Consider the following 22,743-nt stretch of genomic DNA (forward strand, 5'->3'; position numbering starts at 1 on the left):
ATGCCTTGTGTTTAATTAACCAGAATCATTCAAAGCTTGGCCTGTGCATTGGTTGTGCTGGTGCCTTTTATATTTAGGGTGGGATACATGTGACAAATAGGAAAAGACTAGATGGTCCATCAAGCCTGCCCCAATAGCCTGATGTTTGGTCCATCAGGGCGAAATACTTATTCCCGCTCTAACCCACAGCCATGTAATCTCTTGAGGGAGAGGCAAATAGTAGCCAAGGGTAGACTCCGGGACACTAAGGAAAGGAATTACCCCAGACAATTCCCCTCTGACCCAAACCAGTCCAGGAAATGATAGGGACCAAGTCTAACCAAAGAAGGGCGGCGAGGTAGCGCAGTGTTAGCACTGCTGTCTCACGGCGCCAAGGACTCTAGTTCGATCCTGACCTGGGTAACTGTTCGTGTGGAGTTTGCACATTCTCCCCGTGTCTGCGCGGGTCTTGTCCCCCACAACCCAAAGATGTGCAGGGTAGGTGGAATGGCAATGCTAAATTGCCCCTTAATTGGAAAAAAAAATTGGGCAATCTAAAGAGACATTTCTGTATGATATGACCTCCGTCCCAGTCAGGAACTAGTCCAACTCCCTCTTGAAGATGATGATGTGGAGATGCCGGCGTTGGACTGGGGTGAGCGCAGTAAGAAGCCTTACAACACCAGGTTAAAGTCCAACAGGTTTGTTTCAAACACTAGCTTTCAGAGCACTACTCCTTCCTCAGGTGACTTCTTACTGTACTCTTGAAGATGGGCAGAGATCACTAGCCACCACACCAGGTGGCAGCTCATTCTGGAGACTCACTCAACATCCAGACTAGTCTTACTTGTCTGCAGCTTACACTCTACAGGCTTAGTGCTGATGGGATTTCACTGGATGTCAACATGTTTACAATCTGCAATCAATACATCCAAACGTTTAAGTGTAATTCAAGGTGATAAAATCCCATTAGTCACTGAGTCTAAAATCCGAAAGTGTAATACCAGTGACGCGATTGTGTTAGAACAGTAGCAGAAGAAAAGGATTTACTTGCAAAACAAACATCACATGCAGAAAAGGTCACATAACAGATCCATAAAAGCTGCCAACAGCTGTGGAACAAAATAGTCAAGAGAAACTGAGAAATAAAGGCAGTATCTGAATAAACAAGATTGCTGACTATTTTAGATAGGAATTTTTCATTATATTTCAGAATTATGCTTCACGTTTACAGTACAGTTCCCATCAATATTAAAATTAAATAAATGCCAAGTAGCATTAATGTTTAATTTTAGGAAATGTTGCCTCATCCGACAGAGATGGTAGAAGGCGAGGTGTACATGTAGAATCTGTTGTTAGTACAGCCTGCGCTTCTAACCTGCTGCACAGTGCAGGAAGAGGTTCGACGACCTCATCTGGTGGTCAAGGTAAATCATGTTGCAGTCATTGCTTCACGGATATAGCTCACTGCCGCACCAGGCAAGGCATTCATCTGCTTGACCTCCACAAAAGCTGAAGATTGCTTTTTTAAAAAGCATGGTAGAAGTTTAGGGCACAGGAGAGGGGGTTTCATCCAGCAAGTATGGACCAAGAAACCTGATCAGCATCATTGTGTGTATTTCTGAAACTAACATCCCTCAGCAGGCAGGAAGGTTTTAAGGCTGAAGAATTCACGTGTTAAGCTGGTTTGTGGCTAAGAGTGAACTACATTTCTATATGTTATACATTCCTGCACTTTTGGAAAAAAGTTGTCAATTATGCTATGAAGTGCAAAAATAATGTAAGCCCCACATTTCTATGTATAATCCTTCCAGGAAGCAATGTAGAGCTGCAATTTTATAAAGAACCAAAATAAAGTCACTTAATTGTAGCTAGTGGCTGGACTGACTGCTCACCCTATGCTGGGGAATAGGGTGTGGCGCAAGGGATTCTGGGCGTGAGGTCGGGATACCGCGCGGTGCCTGCTGGGGGTGAGGTCAGGATACCGCGCGGTGCCTGCTGGGGGTGAGGTCCCCAGGTGGCGGTTACTGAGCCTGCTCGCGAGGGTGGGTTTGAATTTGGCGGCTCCGGCAATGGCGGCGCCCGGCCGCTGGTTTGGCTTCGGGTTTAATCGCTTCGGGCAGATTGTTAACCAGGGGGAGCACGAAGCGTACGGGACGGTCTCGGAGCCCCGCGCGGTGACTATGCCCGCTCAGAGCCCGCGGCAAAGCCAGGCGGAGAGGCCGGACTCAGGCAGCGAGAGGGCAGCCGGCGGCGGGGGGCACCGTCCGGCCCAACGTCCCCCTCAGATCAGCCCCGCCTGGAGTCACACCGCCTACCTGACAGGTTTGTGTCTGCCGGTTATACAGTGGGCGGGGGGGGAGCGTCAGAGAGGGGGCGGGGTGTCTGAGAGTGGGCGGGGTGTCTGAGAGTGGGCGGGGTGTCTGAGAGTGGGCGGGGTGTCTGAGAAGGGGCGGGGTGTCTGAGAAGGGGCGGGGTGTCTGTGGGCGGGGTGTCAGAGAGAGGGCGGGGTGTCAGAGAGAGGGCGGGGTGTCAGAGGGGGCGGGGTGTCTGTGGGCGGGGTGTCTGAGAAGGGGTGGGGTGTCTGAGAAGGGGTGGGGTGTCTGAGAAGGGGCGGGGTGTCTGAGAAGGGGTGGGGTGTCGGAGAAGGGGCGGAGTGTCAGAGGGGGTGGGGTGTCTGAGAAGGGGCGGAGTGTCAGAGGGGGTGGGGTGTCTGAGAAGGGGCGGAGTGTCAGAGGGGGTGGGGTGTCGGAGAGAGGGTGGGGTGTCTCAGAGGGGCGGGGTGTCAGAGGGTGAGGTCAGAGAGAGAGGTGGCGGGGTGCCTGAGAGCGCGAGGGGGGGGCTGGGCGTCAGAGAGGGGGTGGGTGCCTGAGAGAGAGAGGGGGCTGGGTGTCAGAGGGGGCAGGGTGTCTGAGAGGGGGCGGGGTGTCTCAGAGAGGGGCAGGGTGTCAGAGAGGGTGGGGTCAGAGAGAGGGGGTGGGGTGCCTGAGAGAGGGAGGGGGCGGGGTATCTGAGAAAGGGGGTGGAGTGTCTGAGAGGGTGGGGTGAGAGAGAGAGGGCAGGGTGTTTGAGAGAGAGGGTGGGGTGTCTAAGAGAGGGTGGGGTCAGAGAGAGAGGGCGGGGTGTCTGAGAGAGGGTGGGGTGTCAGAGAGGGTGTGGTCAGAGAGAGGAAGCATGGTGTCTGAGAGAGAGGGGGTGTCAAAGAGGGGCAGGGTGTCAGAGGTTTATTTATTTTGAAAAGGATTCCCTGTACTTGCCAATTCAATGAGTACTTAACTGTTTAACAACAGTCAGACTGTTGGTCTTGACTTTAACAAAGAAACAGGTCAGTTTTATTATATTTAAATCAATCTAAGTAAAAAGAACAATACAGCACAGGAAGGCCCTTCGGCCCTCCAAGCCTGCACCAGTCATGTTACCAACCTTTGCCAAAACACTCAGCACTTCCTTGTGCCATATCCCTCTGTACCCATCCTATCCATGTATTTGTCAAGATGTCTTTTGAAAGCCGTTTAGCAAGGGCCAAAGAGTTGTCTTTTAAAGCAGGCCAGCAGCACGGTTCAATTCCTGTACCAGCCTCCCCGAACAGGTGGCCGAATGTGGCGACTAGGGGCTTTTCACAGTAACTTCATTTGAATCCTACTTGTGACAATAAGCTATTTTCATTTCATTAATGTATCTGCTTCCACAACTTCCTCTGGCAACGCGTTCCATGCACTCACCGCCCTCTGAGTAAAAAACCTGCCTCGCACATCTCTAAACTTTGCCCCATGGACCTTAAACCTATGCCCCATGGTGACTCGCCCCCTCTACCCTGGGAAAGAGTGTCTGCCCATCCACTCTATCCATGCCCCTCATAATCTAGTAGACCTCGATCAAGTCACCCCTCAACCTCCGTCTTTTTAATGAAAACAGTCTATTCAGCCTCTCCATATAGCTAACACCCTCCAGGCAACATCCTGGTAAATCTCCTCTTCACCCTATCCAAAGCCTCCACATTTTCTGGTTATGTGGCGACCAGAATTGTGTGCAATATTCCAAGTGCGGCCTTACCAAGGATCTATACAACGGTCGCATGACTTGCCAGTTTTTATACTCGATGCCCCGTCCAATGAAGGCAAGCATTTCGTATGCTTTCTTGACTACCTTGTCCACTTGTGTTTCCACCTTCAAAGATCTGTGGACCTGCACCCCCAGATCTCTCTGACTTTCTATATTCCTAAGAGTTTTACCATTTACGGTATATTTCCCCTCTATGTCAGACCTACCAAGTAGAATACAAAGTGCACTGACTTTTGCTCACATACAAATTACAGAGTCGGGAAGGATAGATTGGCCAAATTAAGGGTCCCTTAAAAAGGTATAGTTACTTTTGTAATTCTGCTGCCTTCAGACTGATTCTGGTGATTTTCTGCTTTCAGCATCAAGGTGGTTTAAAATTGCAGCTGGTCTTTTGGATTGACAGCTGTGGAGTTGAGGGGCTGGATTCTGGGGCTATGGCCCCACGCCGGCCTGGGAACGATGGTGTTTTACGCAAGAAAAACTGGCGCAAAACAGCCACCGATTCCCGTTTTTGCTGGGGTCTAGCAGGACGGCAGCGTAGAGCACCCGGCTCCAGCTGCCAATACCCACCCCCCCCCCCCACAGCGCCACCAGCCACGAATGATGTTCCTACCTGCCCGTGGATCCGCCCTCCTCCTCCGATTGGCGGCGCTTGACAGAGTCTGCAGCTCTGACGGGTGAGACCACACATGACCCACGCCGTCAGGAACTCGGCTGGTCGGGGGCGGAGCATCGGGGGGCGGGTCTCAGGCAATGTCCTGAAGCCGTTGTTATGGGCCAGGGTTTAGAGAACCCCAAAGTGTATCATGGAGTTCACCTGTCCCACAACTTTTAATAGATTGTGGTCCGGGGAGCATATGGACCACTGTACAGGTGCGGTACAGCAGAAATGGAAAAGTATTTTTTAAAGCAAAACAATGTTTATTCTATTAACTCAAGTTAACCTTTTTAAAAACATAGTGACCATCTTAGCAACCATCAATTCAAATACAACCCCAAAGAATACAACACTAAGTTTTTGATTTGATTTATTATTGTCACATGTATTAGTGTACAGTGAAAAGTATTGTTTCTTGCATGCTGTACAAACAATGCGTACCGTACAGAGGGAAGGAGGGAGAGACTGCAGAATATAATGTTACAGTTATAGCGAGGTGTAGAGAAAAGATCAACTTAATACGAGGTAGGTCCATTCAAAAGTCTTGACGGCAGTAGGGAAGAAGTTGTCCTTGAGTCGGTTGGTACGTGACCTCAAACTTTGGTATCTTTTTCCTGACGGAAGAAGGTGGAAGAGAGTATGTCCGGGGTGCGTGGGGTCCTTAATTGTGCTGGCTGCCTTTCTGAGGCAGCGGGAATTATAGATAAAGTCAATGGATGGGAGGCTGGTTTGCGTGATGGACTGGGCTACATTCACAACCTTTTGTAGTTTCCTGCGGTCTTGGACAGAGCAGGCTCCATACCAAGCTGTGATACAACCAGAAAGAATGCTTTCTATGGTGCATCTGTAAAAGTTGGTGAGGGTCGTAGCTGACATGCCAAATTTCCTTAGTCTTCTGAGAAAGTAGAGTCATTGGTGGGCTTTCTTAACTATAGTGTCGGTATGGGGGGACCAGGACAGGCTGTTGGTGATCTGTACACCTAAAAACTTGAACCTCTCGACCCTTTCTACTTTGTTCCCATTGATGTAAACAGGGGCATGTTCTCCACTACCCTTCCTGAAATCGATGACAATTTCCTTCATTTTGTTGACATTGAGGGAGAGATTATTGTCGTTGCACCAGTTCACCAGATTCTCTATCTCATTCCTATACTCTGTCTCGTCATTGTTTGAAATACGACCCACTACGGTGGTGTCATCAGCAAATTTGAAAATCGAGTTGGAGGGGAATTTGGCCACACAGTCATAGGTGTATAAGGAGTATAGTAGGGGGCTGAGGACACAGCCTTGTGGGGCACCGGTGTTGAGGATGATCGTGGAGGAGGTGATGTTTCCTATCTTTACTGATTGTGGCCTGTGGGTTAGAAAGTTCAGGATCCAGTTGCAGAGGGAGGAGCCGAGGCCAAGGTCACGAAGTTTGGAGATGAGTTTCGTAGGAATGATGGTGTTGAAGGCTGAGCTGTAGTTGATAAATAGGAGTCTGACATAGGTGTCTTTGTTATCTAGGTGTTCCAGGGTTGAGTGCAGGGCCATGGAGATGGCGTCTGCTGTGGACCTGTTGCAGCAATAGGCGAACTATAGTGGATCAAGGCAATCCTGGAGGCAGGAATTGATTCGTGCCATGACTAACCTTTCGAAGCACTTCATGGTGATGGATGTCAGAGCCACTGGACGATAGTCATTAAGACACGCTGCTTGACTTTTTTTTGGTACAGGGAGGATGGTCGTCTTCTTGAAGCAGATAGGGACCTCAGATTATTGTAAAGAGAGGTTGAAGATGGTCTGCGAATACCCCCGCCAGCTGATCCACGCAAGACCCGAGTGCTCGTCCGGGTACCCCATCCGGGCCAGTTCTGACGTCTGCAGTGGTGATCTCAGATACAAGTGCATCTGGGGTGGAGGGAGCTCGCTCTCGCTGACCTCTTGCTCAAAGTGGGCATAGAATGCGTTGAACTCATCAGGGAGGGGTGCGTTGGAGCCAACAATTTTACATGCCTTCATGTTGTAGCCCGTTATATCTTGCAGACCTTGCCATAGATGGCGGGGATCCGTGTGGCTAGCCGTTCGATTCATGTTTTCAGCTGATGGATTCACAAACATTATTTAGCATAAAACACATTTTCATAACTGTCCTAGGTAGTAATGCTACAGAACATGAGGGAGAGTGTCATTCATTTGATTTTTTAAATATTTAGAATACCCAAAACCGAGTGGCCTAATTCTGCTCCTATGTCTTATGTTCGGCTCGGTGTGGACTCCTTTCCGGACCTTACAGAGTTTGCAGACTGTTACAGATAGTTTGAGTGAGTGGGCAAAAAACCTGACAGATGGAATATAATGTGGGAACGTGAAGTTATTTAAACGCAGAATGACTGTGTTTGAGGTGCAGAGGGATTCAGGTGTTTTTGTGCATGTGTCACAAAGATTAGTGTGCAGGTGCAGCATATAATCAAGAAGGCTAATTGAATGCTATTCATTACTAAAAGAATTGAACATTAAAGTAAGTATGATGCTTCAGTTCTATAGGGCATTGGTGAGACCGCATCTCAAATACTGTGCAGTTGTAGTCATCTTGTTTAAGGAAGGATAGAACATACAGCGGAGAAGGAGGCCATTCGGCCCATTAAGTCTGCATCGACCCACTTAAGCCCTCACTTCCACCCTATCCCCGTAACCCAATAACCCTTCCTAACCTTTTTGGACACAAAGGGCAATTTAGCATGGCCAATCCACCTAACCTGCACGTCTTTGGACTGTGGGAGGAAACTGGAGCACCCGGAGGAAACCCACGCAGACACGGGGAGAGCGTGCAAACTCCACAGACAGTGACCCAGTGGAGAATCGAACCTGGGACCCTGGCTCTGTGAAGTCCTAGTGCTATCCACTGTGCTACCGTGCTGCCCATGTAAATACGTTTGAGGCAGTTCAGAGGATTATTACTAGATTGATACCTGGAGCAAATGGGTTGTCTTGTGAGGAAAGGTTTCCACAGAGTTTAGAAGAGTGAGGGGGTGACTTGATTGAAGTGTGTAAGATCCTGAATGCTATTGACAAGGTAGACGTGGAAAGGATTTTCCTCTTGGGGTGAGTCCAGAACTAGGGAGCACTGTTTTAAAATTAGGTAGCACTCTTTTAAGAGAGATAAGGAGAATTCATTTCTCTGAGGGTTGTGCGACTCTGCCTCAGAAGATGGTGGGGTCACTGAATTTGTTTTCAGCAGTGGTAGATAGATTCTTGTTAGGTGAGGAAATCAAAGGAAATCGGGATAGATGAGAATGTGGAACTGGAAACACAAACAGACCAGTCATGATTTTATTGGATGACGGAGCAAGCTTGAGGGGCTGAATGGTCTACTTCTCCTAATTCATAGTTTCATGGGCAGACAGATTGGTGAGGATTCAGCCAAGTAGATTCCTAATTCATGTTGGTATTCTTGCCACCTGCCACAAACCAGCTGGCAGTTATGTCTTTCAGGACTCGGTAAGTTGTGGTGCGACTGAGCCACTTTTGATGATGGACATTGAAGTCTCCCACAGCACGTTCTTTGTCCTTGCTACATTTGATGCTTCTTCAGTGGAGTTCATCATGGGAGAATACTGCTCTGGCTGAGGGAGTGTGGTAATTAGCAGGTTTTGTGCTTGTGTTTGATCTGATTCCATGAGACTTTCTCAGGTCTGGAATCAATGTTGAGGACTCCAGGGACCACACCCTCCCAACTATACTGTGGTGATACAATACTTTCTCTAGGGACAGGGTCTTTACTTCATATCTCTTGACACCTGTACTAAAATAATTTATCAATCTGAGGCTTGAAATAGCTTGTCTGTTGTAATAGTGCTATTTCCTGCCTCAAAGAAATTGTAACATAGTATCACAATTGTGCTGGAAAGAGCAGTTCTTCTATTAAGATGAAATACGGCCGATTGAACAAAGTATTGGAGTGATGCCAGGACCAGTACGTTCAGCAGAGGGAAAATGTGCAGGTTTATCATTGAGTCATTTTATGGTCCACTCTAGTCTTGCAGGTCAAACTGAACCCTGTAGAACTCTTTCCATCTAATTAACTTTGTTTCAGCTTTGTTTCAGGTGATGGAACTGTTTATTTCTTCGGTTTTGTTCGTGGTTGCCCTTGGCATCAGGCGAGTACGAGTAACCAAGGCCACCAAGGTTGCACAGACATCCTGTCCTCTGAGAAATATTTGCTAATGTTATGGCAGGACAGAGTGGAATGCTGGGATATCCAAAACCTTTACACTGGAGAGGCCGTTGGTGATGTGACTTGGACAAAGAAGTTGAAGGAGGAAGAGGAGCAGTGTTCAGGTATAAATTAAAATGCAATGCAGGATCTTTATCAAATCCTAATCCCACAGCTCTCGCAGCTTCTTATTACCTAATGTTGTCTGCCATCCTGGCTATGTTTCCTTGCTGTGTATGTTTGTTAAGGTGTCACTTCTTCACTCGACCCATGTGACACAGTGTCAATTGGAGATGTGAATTGTCCCGCAATTACTTTTACCCTTCTAGACAGTTACTGGATTTGCAGCAGGTGCCCTGACCCTATTTCTAAACACGCCTATTTCTTCCCGCCTATAGTTTAAGGCAGTTGCCATAACCCCTACCAACTGAGACCAACTCCAGTCAGCAGAGATAAGGCTGAGCTTTTGAGTGTGAGTAGCTTAGCTCCTAATTACTGTAACTGAGCTAATAGAGCTTTGCAGTCAGAGCTTCTTGCCTTTAACCAAGGTTTCCTTCAGCATTGTGGGTCTCCAGATGTTTTTTTACAATACGAGTTATACACATTTAGTTAGTCTGGTGGAGAGATTGTGGTGGGATGATGGTCATTAGAATTGGATAGTGGTGGTTCACATTCATATTATCTCAAGTTTATTTCATTGAAGTAATAAACTTGGTGTTTGCAGTATGGCAGTCAGAAGACTTGCTGCTCCTTGTGTCTCTTGGTCTCCATTCATTACCATTGAAACTTTGGTGTGCTGCTCAAGCTTAAGATCTGACATTGTTCCCTCACCAGCAAGAGGCAGACCTGTCCCAGTATCTGTACAATGAATGAGACTTCCCCTTTTAAACTGACACTGTGTAACTGAGCTATTTATTTTGGCTTTTCTCTCTTTTTGTGTGGGGAAGGTTACTGGCATCATCTGGAAAACCACACGGACATACCTATGTCCTGTTATTTGTAATAATGCATTTGATGGTGCAGGTCTTGAGTAAGACCTTGATAAGATTGTGACTCTTAGCGCTGCTAGTCAATAACATTGCTCTACAACAGTTGTTCCACCCACTGAACAAGCTAACTTTTTGTTGAGTGCTTGTAACTAAAACAATGTGAATGCTTTCCGACTGAATTAATATTAATTGGTGTGGTGCACATCAAGACACTAGGAAAAACAGTTCCATCTGAGAGTGTAGTATGTCAATTACTGTAGATGTAAGCTGTACTGTGCACTGTACAGCAGCCAGCAGAAAATCCTACTGCTGTGAACATTTAAATTCTGAATGTGATTGAGGAATGGGCATTCTCTTAATAATAATCTTTACTGTCACAGGCCTACATTAACACTGCAATGAAGTTATTGTGAAAATTCCCTAGTCGTCACATTCCGGCGCCTGTTCGGGTACACAGATGGAGAATTCAGAATGCCCTAATTTCCTAACAACACGTCTTTTGGGACATGTGGGAGGAAACCGGAGCACCCGGAGGAAACCCACGCAGACACGGGGAGAGCGTGCAGACTCTGCACAGACAGTGACCCAAGCCGGGAATTGAACCTGGGACCCTGGAGCTGTGAAGCGACAGTGCTAGCCACTGTGCTACAATGCCGCCCACTTGCTTATAATCTCATAGTGGAGCAGCTGTATAAACATGCTCCACAATGACAATGAATTTAATTCTGCTGTACAAGTCTAATACCCTATACAGTCCATATTGCAGAGTTAGCTTTTCTGTTGAAAGTAAACAGAGGAAATTGAATGGGAGCTTTTGAGTCAAGGAAGCACTGAGTGGTGATGTGTTTGTATCCCAATGTAAATCAGTAGTAGGTGAGTTAATGCTCCCCTCTCATTGCCCAGGGTGTATGACTGAGTTACACCATCTACATTAATTTCTTTGTCAAAAAGAGAATTGAACCTGACTGGGGCTTGCAGTTTAACATATATGGCTGAGATTAATGACAGGGCACATAGGCCCTGACAGTCTCTGATGCGATGCCAAGATGGTAGGGGTGCTAAATTTAGCTTCAATCTCCCTAATTTAGGAAGCAAGAGTAAAACTGGATCATGCTGGAAAATGTAGCAGGTCTCCCAAGTATTTTTGAATAGACTACCCAATGCAGTAACTTAACTTTGTTTTGCTGTTGCTGATGGACCTATCCATTTCCAGCTTTATCATAGTAAGAAGTCTTACAACACCAGGTTAAAGTCCAACATGTTTGTTTCAAACACTAGCTTTCGGAGCACTGCTCCTTCCTCAGGTGATTCACCTGAGGAAGGAGCTGCGCTCCGAAAGCTAGTGTTTGAAACAAACATGTTGGACTTTAACCTGGTGTTGTAAGACTTCTTACTGTGCTCACCCCAGTCCAACGCCGACATCGCCACATCATAGCTTTATCATGTGTTGAGAATGGGATTGTTGGATAGTGACCAGGAGAAGGAAGTTGGGCTGGTACTGCTCTCTAGGGTCACAGAGGCCATCGGAAACATCTTCTTGTTAATCCAGATGAATGCGTTAACTCGCCGTAGACCCTGAATCAAACTTTGGATCTTCTCTACTCACAGCTACTTTTCTTTAATTACCAGCGAAGGTAAAATGCCAAGATGGTAGGGGTGCTAAATTTAACCCCCTCTGTTTTCTCCCTCTCAGCGCTTCCATTGATCCCTGATGGCTATGTTACAACATCTCCTCCATTTTACAAACCATTGTCACCACAGCTCCGTGCAAGAAAGCTGGCACTCGGCACTGAGCACGCTCTCTTACTGAGTATTGATGGGACACTGCATTCCTGGGGCTCAGGACGGTAAGATTAATTCAGTAGTTGTGTATGTGCGAGCACATTAATGAACCATGTTCTGGATTGTAGGCTCAAGATATACATTTGTTAAAGGATTCAATAGCAGTCAGGTTTGTGGTTTGAAACTTGTCACTCAAATGTGCTTTTGTATCTAATCCTGAGGGATCGGTGTGGCACCCATGTGGGTTAAAACATTGTTTTTCACCTCAGTTTGAACAGATGATTAAATTTCATATCTCACTGCTGCTCATAACAAATTGATGCAAAATATAAAAATATTTTCCTTATAAGGCTGGGTGTCAGTTTCTGTCTCTGCCATTTAATTACATAAAATGTGCTACGTAAATACATGTTGTCATCTTGGAGATTAAATTTTCTAATTAAGTTTTAAATTCAGTAGTTGTGCTTTTAATGTCTTTAAGATCAGTTCTGCTTTATCTTTTAAATCATTATTTCAGTCCCTAATAACTCCAGATTTAATCTTTGATATTATATGATTGTATTATGTTTTTCTGTACATTACGCACTTTTTGATATTTGACCCAGATCATTTTGACTGGATCTCTGAAAATATGGTCATGCCCTAACCTCAGCAGCAGTAACGTCCAAGTTATATATTGATTCGGATTAGCAATGGGACTGTATAGCTTTGACTGGAGCAAGCTTAAAATTAGCCACCCCACAATTGTTTCACGTCTGAAATGTGCAGATAATTTTACATAAAGTGGCTACAATGAGTATTTCTGATGGCCCATTAGATCACAAAAGCCATAAAAACCAGAAGGCCTAATTTGATTGCATGCTTTTGCTGAGTTGTTGAATCACAAGTTCTGTTGGATGTTACCATTGGGATGACTGCCCTTGGGCCGATAAGAATAGTACCAGCCGAGATTCCAGCTGCTGCTTAATATCCACTGATCCTTTTGGAACACATTTTGGCAGCATTAAACTTGGCTATTAAAAAAATCCCACAAGTAAATACAGTAACCTGCCATTATTAGTTGTACAGCATGAGTCGCTGGAGGGCAGTGAGCACCAGTTGCAACTTCAGGATAGAGAAGAGAATATTGGCGGGGGAATCCTAGAATTCACAGTGCAGAAGGAGACCATTTGGCCCATCAAGTCTTACCGGTCCTTGGAAAGAGCTCCCTACTTAAGCCCACACCTCCACCCTATCCCCGTAACCTAGTCACCCCACCTAACCTTTTGGTTAGGTTAGCGAGTAATTTATAGCACAGCCAATCCACCTAACCTGCACATTTTTGGAATTTCTTTCATTTGGGAAAATGCTTTGCGGCTGTTGACATGGAGCTAATTTGACATCCCTACAGGTGTTGTGATTTTTAAAATATTTTTGATAGCACCCTATGATGCATTTGAGTACAAATCTTCCTTCATCAAACTCCCATCTGTTTTAACCCTATTCTATAAATACCCCCACCTTTCCCTCTTGCCCAATTTTAAAAGCATCCTCAATATCAAGCTTTTGTCTTATGCTGCCCCTCCCACTATTGTTTGTTTCTCTTCTCTGTGAACCCTCCTGGGACCTTTACTTTGGTAAAGAACTGAGGTGGTAAATATCCAAGTACTGTAGTGCTTGTTTTTCAGCAATGTGATATTTTTACAGACATGGTCAGTTGGGACATGGTGGTGTTGAGGATGAAGCAGAGCCACGCATTGTGGAGGCGTTACACGGGCTGGCAATGGCTGAAGTAGCAGCTGGGAGCTGGCATTCTGTGAGTGCAAGTGGTAAGATCCATCACTGCAGCGACATTGTATATAGGGATATATTTACTAACACCTGATACTCCTCTCCAACACTGGGTCTCCTGCTATACTGGAGGCAAATAATACTGTGGAGTTTATCTTCTTCATTGGGAAACTGCATCCATATCCTCACGACTGCCTGCTGATAAATAGATCAAATAGAACAGTACAGCACAGAACAGGCCCTTCGGCCCTCGATGTTGTGCCGAGCATTGTCCGAAACCAAGATCAAGCTATCTCACTCCCTGTCATTCTGGTGTGCTTCATGTGCCGATCCAATAACCGCTTGAAAGTTCCTAAAGTGTCCAACTCCACTATCAAGTGTACTTAATTCTATACCCTGGAGGCAGGCCCTGCTGTTAATTGTTTAAATTAAATCTTGCTTCTACTCAGATGGTGGGCTTTAACTGGGGGCTCACCTGTTCTCCTATTTATAGGAGCAGACTGAAACAGTGGTTGTTGCATTTCATTCCAGTTCCATTCTTTACTGCATGGCGGTCTGAGATTGAGCGACTGTTGCATCTACTTGGCTGTGCCAAAGCAACCTTTCCTCCAGTTTCTCCTCTTTGCCTCATACTGGGGCATCACATGCACCCAATAAATTGTCCAAATAGCCATTTTTTGTGAGCCTAAACATTGAAGGAGAGCAGGTTATTCAACTATCACAACTGAGCCTGATCTTATTCTTATTCGAATGTCCAGGGATGGGCATTTTCTCGCAGTAGTTTTAGGATAAATAATCATGAGCAGAAACACTGGCTCCTTTTTCTTCTGAGATCACCTGATGACTTTACTGGGATCAGCTAACTTGGGACAGAGCAAGGAACAACTATGGGGCTTCCTGCTGTGTACTCTAGTACAACAACATGCATGTATCCAATTTTGGCAGCTTCTAATAGTATTTTGTTGAGGACACATTAATGGCCCACTGAATGAGACATTATGGTTGTTTAGAGCACTCAGTAAGTGAGAAACCACAGGGATCGAAAACACCACTATGATAAATGCTAAATCCACACCTGCCATGAGTTAAATATACAAGTCTGGTTTAGCAATGTACTTCATAATAATGTGTCATGATTAGAGCTTATATCTTCTTTTTTTTTTAAATCCTTAGCATCGGGAGACCTGTATGTGTGGGGATGGAATGAGTCAGGACAGTTGGGACTGCCAACAAAGTCATGTTCGGAGGAACATCAGAATCCCTCTCAGCAGAAGGAGCTGTCTGCAGAGGGAGAGGGTAAGGAGATGTTGTGTTCCTTTGAAAAGTAAGAACATTTGCAACAAGAATTAAGTTGCAGGATTTGTCCTTAAAAGTCATCGAGGTTTCCAGCATGAAAATGTTGACTATCTATGCCCCTCATTATTTTCTAGACCTCGATAAAATGGGATAGCTTGATCTTGGTTTCGGACAATACTCGGCACAACATCGAGTGCTGAAGGGCCTGTTCTGTGCTGTACTGTTCTATGTTCTATAAGATCACCCCAAAGCCTACGTGACAAACATATATGGTCAGTTGTCACATGAGGGTGAACACTGCAACTTGTAATTGAAAAAATATTTGAATGTGCTTCATATTTCCTGGTTACATTGACACTCTGCACCCTCAATAAATACTAGTGTGTGTAGTGCAGAGACTGGCTGATAGTTTAGAAGAGTGTTAACTCACACAAGCTGGGCTATATTTTGCTACTTTGACAATGTTAGTGATAAAATTTGTGTGAGTTCTTCACTAACAGTAGGCAGAGGAAAATACTACCTCTTTGACTGTGTTTCATATTCCCCTTTCCCTCTTTGAAACAAGTGTATGGTGGTCTCTTGTTACAGTGTGAAAACTTTGTGAACATAGATTGCCCCTTTGCTTAAACGATCATACAGAAAAATGGTATATGTTTGTTACGTGACCTTTGATCATATCAGAAATACCTTGTTATCGTTTTTAATTTTTGTTGAAAATGCTCTTTCAAACTTTGTTGCAGTAGGTTTGGCACAGTGGTTAGCACTGCTGCCTCACAGCACCAGACACATGGATTTGATTCCCACCTTGGGTGACTGTGGAGTTTGCACATTCTTCCCATGTCTGCTTGGGTTTCCTTTGGTTGCTCCGGTTTCCTACCACAGTCCAAGTATTTTTTAAAATAAATTTAGAGTACCCAATTATTTTTCTCAATTAAGGGGCAATTTAGCGTGGCCAATCCACCTACCTTGCACATCTTTGGGTTCTGGGCATGAAACCCATGCAGACACGGGGAGAATGTGCAAACTCCACACGGACAGTGACCCAGGGCTGGGATTCGAATCGGGGTCCTCAGCGCCGTAGGCAGTGGTTACACTGTGTCACCATGCTGCCCTCCCACAGTCCAAAGATGTGCAGGTTAGATGAATTGGCCATGCTAAATTGTTCCTAGATTGGTTTACATGGATAGGGTGGGATATTCGGGTGATGTAGGGTGCTCTTTCAGAGGGTTGGTGCAAATGATGGGCTGAATAGCCTCCTCCACTGTAGGGATTCTATCATTCCAAGGTGTTTACACTATTATGGAATGCATAGCACCACTGTGTTATGTTGTAATCATAATAAGAAACAAATAGTCCTTACTAGTAAATGGCATTTTAATTATGCCAATTCACAGTATTGACTTTTTCACCACTCTTCTCTCCTAAAAAACACAGTATCTTGGGCGGCACAGTGGTTAGCACTACTGCTTAATGTGCCGAGGACCCGGGTTGATCCCGGCCCCGGGTCACTCTCCATGTGGAGTTTGCACATTCTCCCCATGCCTCCGTGGGTCTCGCCCCCACAACCCAAAAGATGTGCAGGATAGGCGGATTGGCCACGCTAAATTGCTCCCTAATTGGAAAGACTAAAAAGAAGTTTGCATTTCAGCAGTTTGGCTTTGTGACACAGCAGAGCTTACCCTGATCCTGCCCTGATCTGGTGTACATTTACATTTTCAAGAAAGGCTGAGCACAATTGCAACATCCTTACTATGATTCCATTAACTCACTACAATTGACTGACCAATTCTGAAACCTCCCTGGTCAGTGTGGCTCAGCTACCTGGTGTCTTAACTGACCAAACTATCCATGTTCAACTGTTTTAAATATATGCTAATTCAGATTTTATCAGATTTTGTGTTACAGTATTGTCTGTAACAGTAAGTCCAGCATCAGAGGCAGTTGAGACATTTATGTCATTGGAAGTGGCAAATCTCTCCCAGAATGCTCTCTGTCTTGAACCAAAAGCTCCCAATAGCATTTTTTATTGTGCCAACATTTTTGGAATTCCCCGCATGTATCCACAGGACAACAGTGTGGATTCCTCGCAGATAGTGCAAAGTTGCAAAATTGGTTTTGCGCTAACTGCCTGTGTGAGATTAGCACGCGTAGAATAGTGTTATGAGTTATTCAGAGCAACTAGATATCTGTGATCCTTATACTCGGTCTTATACTCGGATAGTTGTTGCAGAATCTGCCCTAGTATAGAATGGAGACAGGTTGAGCATCAATGGAACCAGCAAATTACTCCATTTCATTGTTTCATTTAATGTGACTCATTAAGTAGCCATCACTGTTAATGATAGCAATTATTTTAATTTAAATAGCAATAAAAAATTCAGTGTTTGTAAGGGTTAGCTGGTGTTTACATATTAATATTAAATTTAATCTCTTAATTTGATTTTACACACAGACTCACCGTCGCCAAGTGATGTACGTGACACCGTTATAAAATTCAAAAGTAAAAAAGCAGCCGAGGGAGATTTGAATGTGTTCATCTCAATCCAGGCATTTCCTGCATTGCTCGATTTGCCAGAAGAGTCAGAGGTCAGCAAGGTCAGCTGTGGGTCACGACATACTGCGGTCATCATCAGTACGTAACTGAATAACAGTTAACATTTTTCTTGGTAAACTGGTCTGAATAAAACAAATTTTGTTTTGATGGTTTCTCAGTGTGTAACCACTAAACTCCATTATATAATAAGTCCCTTTAATGCTGTGCTAATGTGGAATTTTTAACAGAAATTAACAGTCTTGCCCTTTCCTCCCACACTGTCTAGATGGAAAACTCTGGAGGGTGCCTTACATTGTTCTTATCTGGGATTTGGGTGTCCTAGTAAGCTCTCTCAAACAGCAATGTGATAATTACTAAATAGTGTGTTGTGATATTAGTTGAGGGGATAAATTATATTAATGTAAATATTTTAATGACTTGGAGGAAGGAAGCAAATGTACTGTAGTCAAATTAGCAGACGACAAAAATAGGTGGAAAGGCAAATTGCGAGATGGATACAGGCAGATTGCAAAGAGTTAAATAAGTGGGCAAAAAGTTGGCAAATGAAGTATAATGTGGGAAAATGTGAAGTTTACTTTGAAAGAAGACCAAAAGAACAGAGTATTATTTAAATGGAGAAAAACGCGCGAAAGTCACAACACAAAAAGTCTTGGGGTACTTGTGCATGAAACACAGAAAGCTAGCACACGGGCAGCAGGTAATCAGGAAAGTTATTGGAACGTTGGCCCTTATTTCAAGCGAGTTGGAGTATAGAGTCGGGAAGTCTTGCTGCAACTGTACAAGGTACTGGTGAGACCACATCTAGAGTATTGTGAACAGTTTTGGTCTCCTTATTTCAGGAGAGATATTATTTCATTGGAGGCGGCTTAGAGAAGGGTCACTAGGATGATCCTCAATATGGAGGGATTGTCTTATGAGCAAAGGTTAAATAAGTTTGCACTCTACTCATTGGAATTCAGAAGAATGAGAGATGATCTAATTGAAACATAGAGGACTCTGAAGGGGCTTTGACAGAGTAAATGCTGAGAGGATGTTTCCCCCCTCATGGGAGAGTCTGGGACCAGAGGGCAGAGTCTCAGAATAAAGGGGAGCCAATTTCAGACTGAGATGAGGAGGAATTTCTTCTCTCAGAGGGTTGTCAGCCTTTGGAATTCCTTGTCACAGAGAGATCTGGGGGCAGAGTCCTTGTGTCTATTTAAAGCTGAGATAGATTCTTGATCAGTCAATGAATCAAGGGTTAGGGGAAAGGATAGGAAAGTGGACGTGAGGAATGTCGGATCAGCCATGATCCTATTGAATGGCGGAGCAGGCTCAATGGGAGACCCATGCAAACATGGGGAGAATGTGCAAACTCCACACGGACAGTGACCCAGGGCCGGGATCGAACCCAGGTCCTGGATACCGTGAGGTATCAGTGCTAACCACTGTGCCTCCATGTTGCCCCTCCATTTGCCTTCCTAATTACTTACTGTACCTGCGCACTAACATCCTGTGATTCATGTACCAGGATTCACAGACCCCACTACACCCAATATTCAACATTTGAATAGTATACTGCTTTGCTATTTTTTCTGCCAAAGTGGACAAGTTCACATTTTCCCACATTATACTCCATCTACTATTTTTTTTTCCACTCGCATAACGATCTACATCCCTTTGTAGACTTTATAGGGGCTGTTTAGCACACTGGGCTAAATCGCTCGCTTTGAAAGCAGACCAGGCAGGCCAGCAGCACAGTTCGATTCCCGTAACAGCCTTCCCGAACAGGCGCCGGAATGTGGCGACTAGGGTCTTTTCACAGTAACTTCATTGAAGCCTACTCTTGACAATAAGCGATTTTCATTTTTTCATTTTCATTCAAACCATTGCAAACAGGTCCTAGCATTGATCCCTGTGGCACTCCACTAATTATCGCTTGCCAACCCAAAAAAGACCCATTTACCGCTGACAAAGAGTCACCCAGACTCGAAACGTTAGCTCCCTTCTCTCTGACCTGCTGAGATTGTCCAGTTTTTACTGGTTTTGTTTCAAATTCCAGCATCTGCATAATTTGCTTTTATCCCTGACCACTGCTCCCTGTTAGCTAACCAATATTTTATCAATGCTAAAATGTTACTCCCTATACCACAAGCTCATATTTAGTGCAGTAACCTTTGATATGGTAACTTATCAAGTGTTTTGTAAATCCAAGTAAACTACATCTATAGGTTATCCTGTCCACCTTGCTTGTTACCTTCATCAAATAATTCTAATAAATTAAACATGATTTTCCTTTCATAAAACCATGTTGACTTTGCTGTATCCCATTATGATTTTGTAAGCATCCTGCTATTACCTTAATAATAGATTCAGGCATAACCCTGTCATTTTCCCTCTTTTCCAGGAGGAGGTAAACTCTTCACCTGGGGCTGGGGTAAGTATTAATCAAATTGGCAATTGAAACAAGCTTTAGTGTTGATTTTGGTGGTCTTCTATGGACTAGAAAGTTGTGAGTTTGAGTTCTTAACCTAACTTGCCAATCATGTAATATTCAGCTTTGTTCTAGATACTATTTTTAAATCAGTTTCTATCTTGCAAATCAGTTTCTATGGATAATAGATGTTGAAGATGTCATGATTATTTAAAGAGTGTGCACCTCTGGGCGGCAAGGTGGCACAGTGGTTAGCACTGCTGCCTACAGTGCTGAGGTCCCGGGTTCGATCTGTGTGGAGTTTTCACATTCTCCCCGTGGGTCTCATCCCCATAACCCAAAGATGTACAGGGTAGGTGGATTGGCCACACTAAATTGACTCTTAATTGGAAAAAAAAATAATTTGGTACTCTTTTCAAAAAAAAAAGAATCTCCTCGTGTCCTTCAGCCCAATCATCACCAATTCAAGCTGACTAATTAAACCAACCATCTCAGTGATGGGCTCTGGGATGTTGCTGATGTAGAATGGGGACTACGATTTCCCGTATAACAGTCACCGTGCTTCAAAAACAATTCATGGATCAAGTGTCTTCAAACTTTCCCGTATGGATGCAAGTAGATCAGGCAGGATTCACACATCGCGCGGCTAAGTGTTGACGCCGGCATAAAAATGGGAGTGTTTTACTCCGGCATCAACAGGCCTTTTGGCGTCCGATTCTCCGGGCCACAGGGGGCCAGCTCGGTGCTGGAGCGGCCCACGCCGGCTGCTGACCCCGGCGTCAACTGGGTGGCCACGGGGTCCGCGCATGCGCCGTGGCACCGGCGCTAACGCGCGCATGCGCAGTGGCTCACTTCTCTGCGTCGGCTCCAACGCCAAATGGCGTAGGGCGACAGGTGCCGGCGTGGAAAAAAGGAGGCCGCCAGCCTGCGAGGCCGGCCCGCCGATTGGTAGGCCCCGATTGTGGGCCAGGCGACAATGGAAGCCCCCCACCCCACCAGGGTCGGACCCCCCTCGCCCCCCACAGGCTGCACCCGGACCCTTCAATGGCGAGGTCCCACTGGCTCAGAGCATGTTAAAACGGCGCTGGTGGGACTCTGGTTTTTTGTCACAGCCGCTCAGCCCGTCTGGGCCGAAGAATTGCGCGGGCGGGGGGGGGGGCGCTCCCAACCGGCGCTGCGCCGGCCTCAATGGCGCCGATTCTCCGCTCTGTGGAGAATCACATCCCGGCGTCGGGGTGGCGTGGCGCGATTTGCGCGGCACTCCGCCGATTCTCCGACCCGCCATGGGGTCGGAGAATCACGCTCGTTATTTTCATAGTAAATTTTACAGAATGTTTGTTTATATTTTCCAGGTACCTATGGGCAACTTGGCCACGGACATACTGATAGTTCTGATCTTCCACAGCTTGTTGAGTACTTTGTACAAAACCATCTTTCTGTTCTGGATGTTGTCTGTGGACCGTGGAACACTTTTGTGTTTGCACGACAGGAATAATTTTAAACGTTGGATGAATTGTGTTCTGTCAATCACTGGAATAAGGGTGTGTACGATCGTGTGGCAATTAGCTCAGTGGCCTCATGAGTAATCATGTACTGAGTCACATTAACTGGAATTGTTGTTTTTTGATCCCCAATCAATGCTGTTATTACCTGTCCAAGGGCACTGGTTGGCATAGTCATGGGTTAGGAAGGAGGTAAATAAACTTTGTTTCCTGCTGCTGATTTATTATCCATTGATCTGTATATGAAGCTGTACATATGCAGGCATCTGATAAGGACAGAATTGTGGTTACTCTTGTGATAAAGTTAGTCTGCTGATGATTTTTATCTAGACTTTGAGAAGAATGATCACATGGATGAAGTATTGGAGGAACTAAAATGCTCATGGGACTCTGAACCTGCAGGAGTTAGCACTTTTGGGAAAAGAAAGTGTGGCCAAATTTAAACCTTTGGTGTCAGAACAACATGTCTGATCTGGAATGGAGCAACTGACTAGGATCAGAAAATATTTATAAAAGACAACAATAAGCTGGAGACTTTGGTAACTTAATAATTCCTATTGATGCAGCACGCACTGTGCACGAATCAGATTTCCTGCCATACTGCTTAGTTTCACATGTATATTGTTGCAACGTCTCAACTCTGGTCTACTTTGATTTCCTCACTATCTCCCCCTCCAACCTGCCTCATCTCTCTAGCTTCAAAAACCCTATCTGATCACCTTGTCTTAAGCTGTTTCCTGACGCGCATACTCAGCTCATGGACATTATCTGAACCCTAATGTGCACCTAAATATTAACGCAGTATTAAAATTACATATTTCATATCAATGGAATCGTATTTTTTATCAACACCTAACATTCAAGCATTCAAACTAAACTAACATTCGATTTTCAGTGGACTTAATTAACTTTTCTGTGAATTTGTTTGCAGGCATATTTATGGAATCGCTCACTCATCACTTCTGTGGTGAGGGAGTGTCCAAGTTGATGGCTGTATCCATCCCCTGAGATCTTTTTACCCAGCCTATGATTCACTCATTCCTTCTATATTTGTGCATAATGCTGATTTTACTGGACAGCCTAAAGTTTGTTGCCATTTTCACATCCTTTTTATATGGTTACTGGGATTTGCAGCATTATTCTGACTGGGGAGTAAATTTAATTGCCATCGGCTTTGCTGGCTCCTGCTAAAGAATCCCTGAGATTAGATTGTTGCCAAAATCAGCACCTGCTGTAAATGTGTAATTTTGCTGCCTTCCTCGATCAATATTGATGGTGATGGATAGTCCTTTCCTGGTGTATTTTCTCTGGACTAGGCTTTGCTTTGCATATGTTTTCGAGTCCTCTGAAGCCTTACCCCATTGTTTGATGTCGATAGATACTGTGCACATCCCTAATTGCACTTGAGGGGCAGTTAAAAGTCAATCTCATTGCTGTGGGTCTGGAGTTGCATATGGAGGCTGACCAGGATTGGACCAGTGTTGGCTTTGTATAATCTGAAGAATATTCTCCGGCTCCATTGTTCCACAGAGGATTTTGGTTTGTT

General features: G+C 45.0%; 1 protein-coding gene across 4 annotated transcripts; it reads left to right on the forward strand.

Annotated features, from left to right (window-relative positions):
• The first annotated feature begins 1,982 nt into the window (after positions 1 to 1,982).
• Positions 1,983 to 22,025, forward strand: rccd1 (RCC1 domain containing 1). 4 transcript variants are annotated; one of them, XM_038784141.1, is made up of 8 exons: positions 1,983 to 2,304; positions 8,786 to 9,019; positions 11,577 to 11,730; positions 13,352 to 13,473; positions 14,609 to 14,731; positions 17,184 to 17,363; positions 19,669 to 19,698; positions 21,048 to 22,025. In XM_038784141.1, the coding sequence occupies exons 1-8, from the start codon at positions 2,052 to 2,054 to the stop codon at positions 21,188 to 21,190; spliced, it is 1,239 nt and encodes a 412-aa protein (XP_038640069.1). In that variant the 5' UTR covers positions 1,983 to 2,051; the 3' UTR covers positions 21,191 to 22,025. The 4 variants fall into 4 exon arrangements, with proteins under 4 accessions (XP_038640069.1, XP_038640068.1, XP_038640071.1 ...); XM_038784140.1 differs by having other exon boundaries at positions 17,184 to 17,326; XM_038784143.1 differs by lacking the exon at positions 14,609 to 14,731.
• The last annotated feature ends 718 nt before the right edge of the window (positions 22,026 to 22,743 follow it).

The sequence above is a fragment of the Scyliorhinus canicula genome, chromosome 24 (genome assembly GCF_902713615.1).
Source record: "Scyliorhinus canicula chromosome 24, sScyCan1.1, whole genome shotgun sequence".
NCBI lineage: Eukaryota > Metazoa > Chordata > Chondrichthyes > Carcharhiniformes > Scyliorhinidae > Scyliorhinus > Scyliorhinus canicula.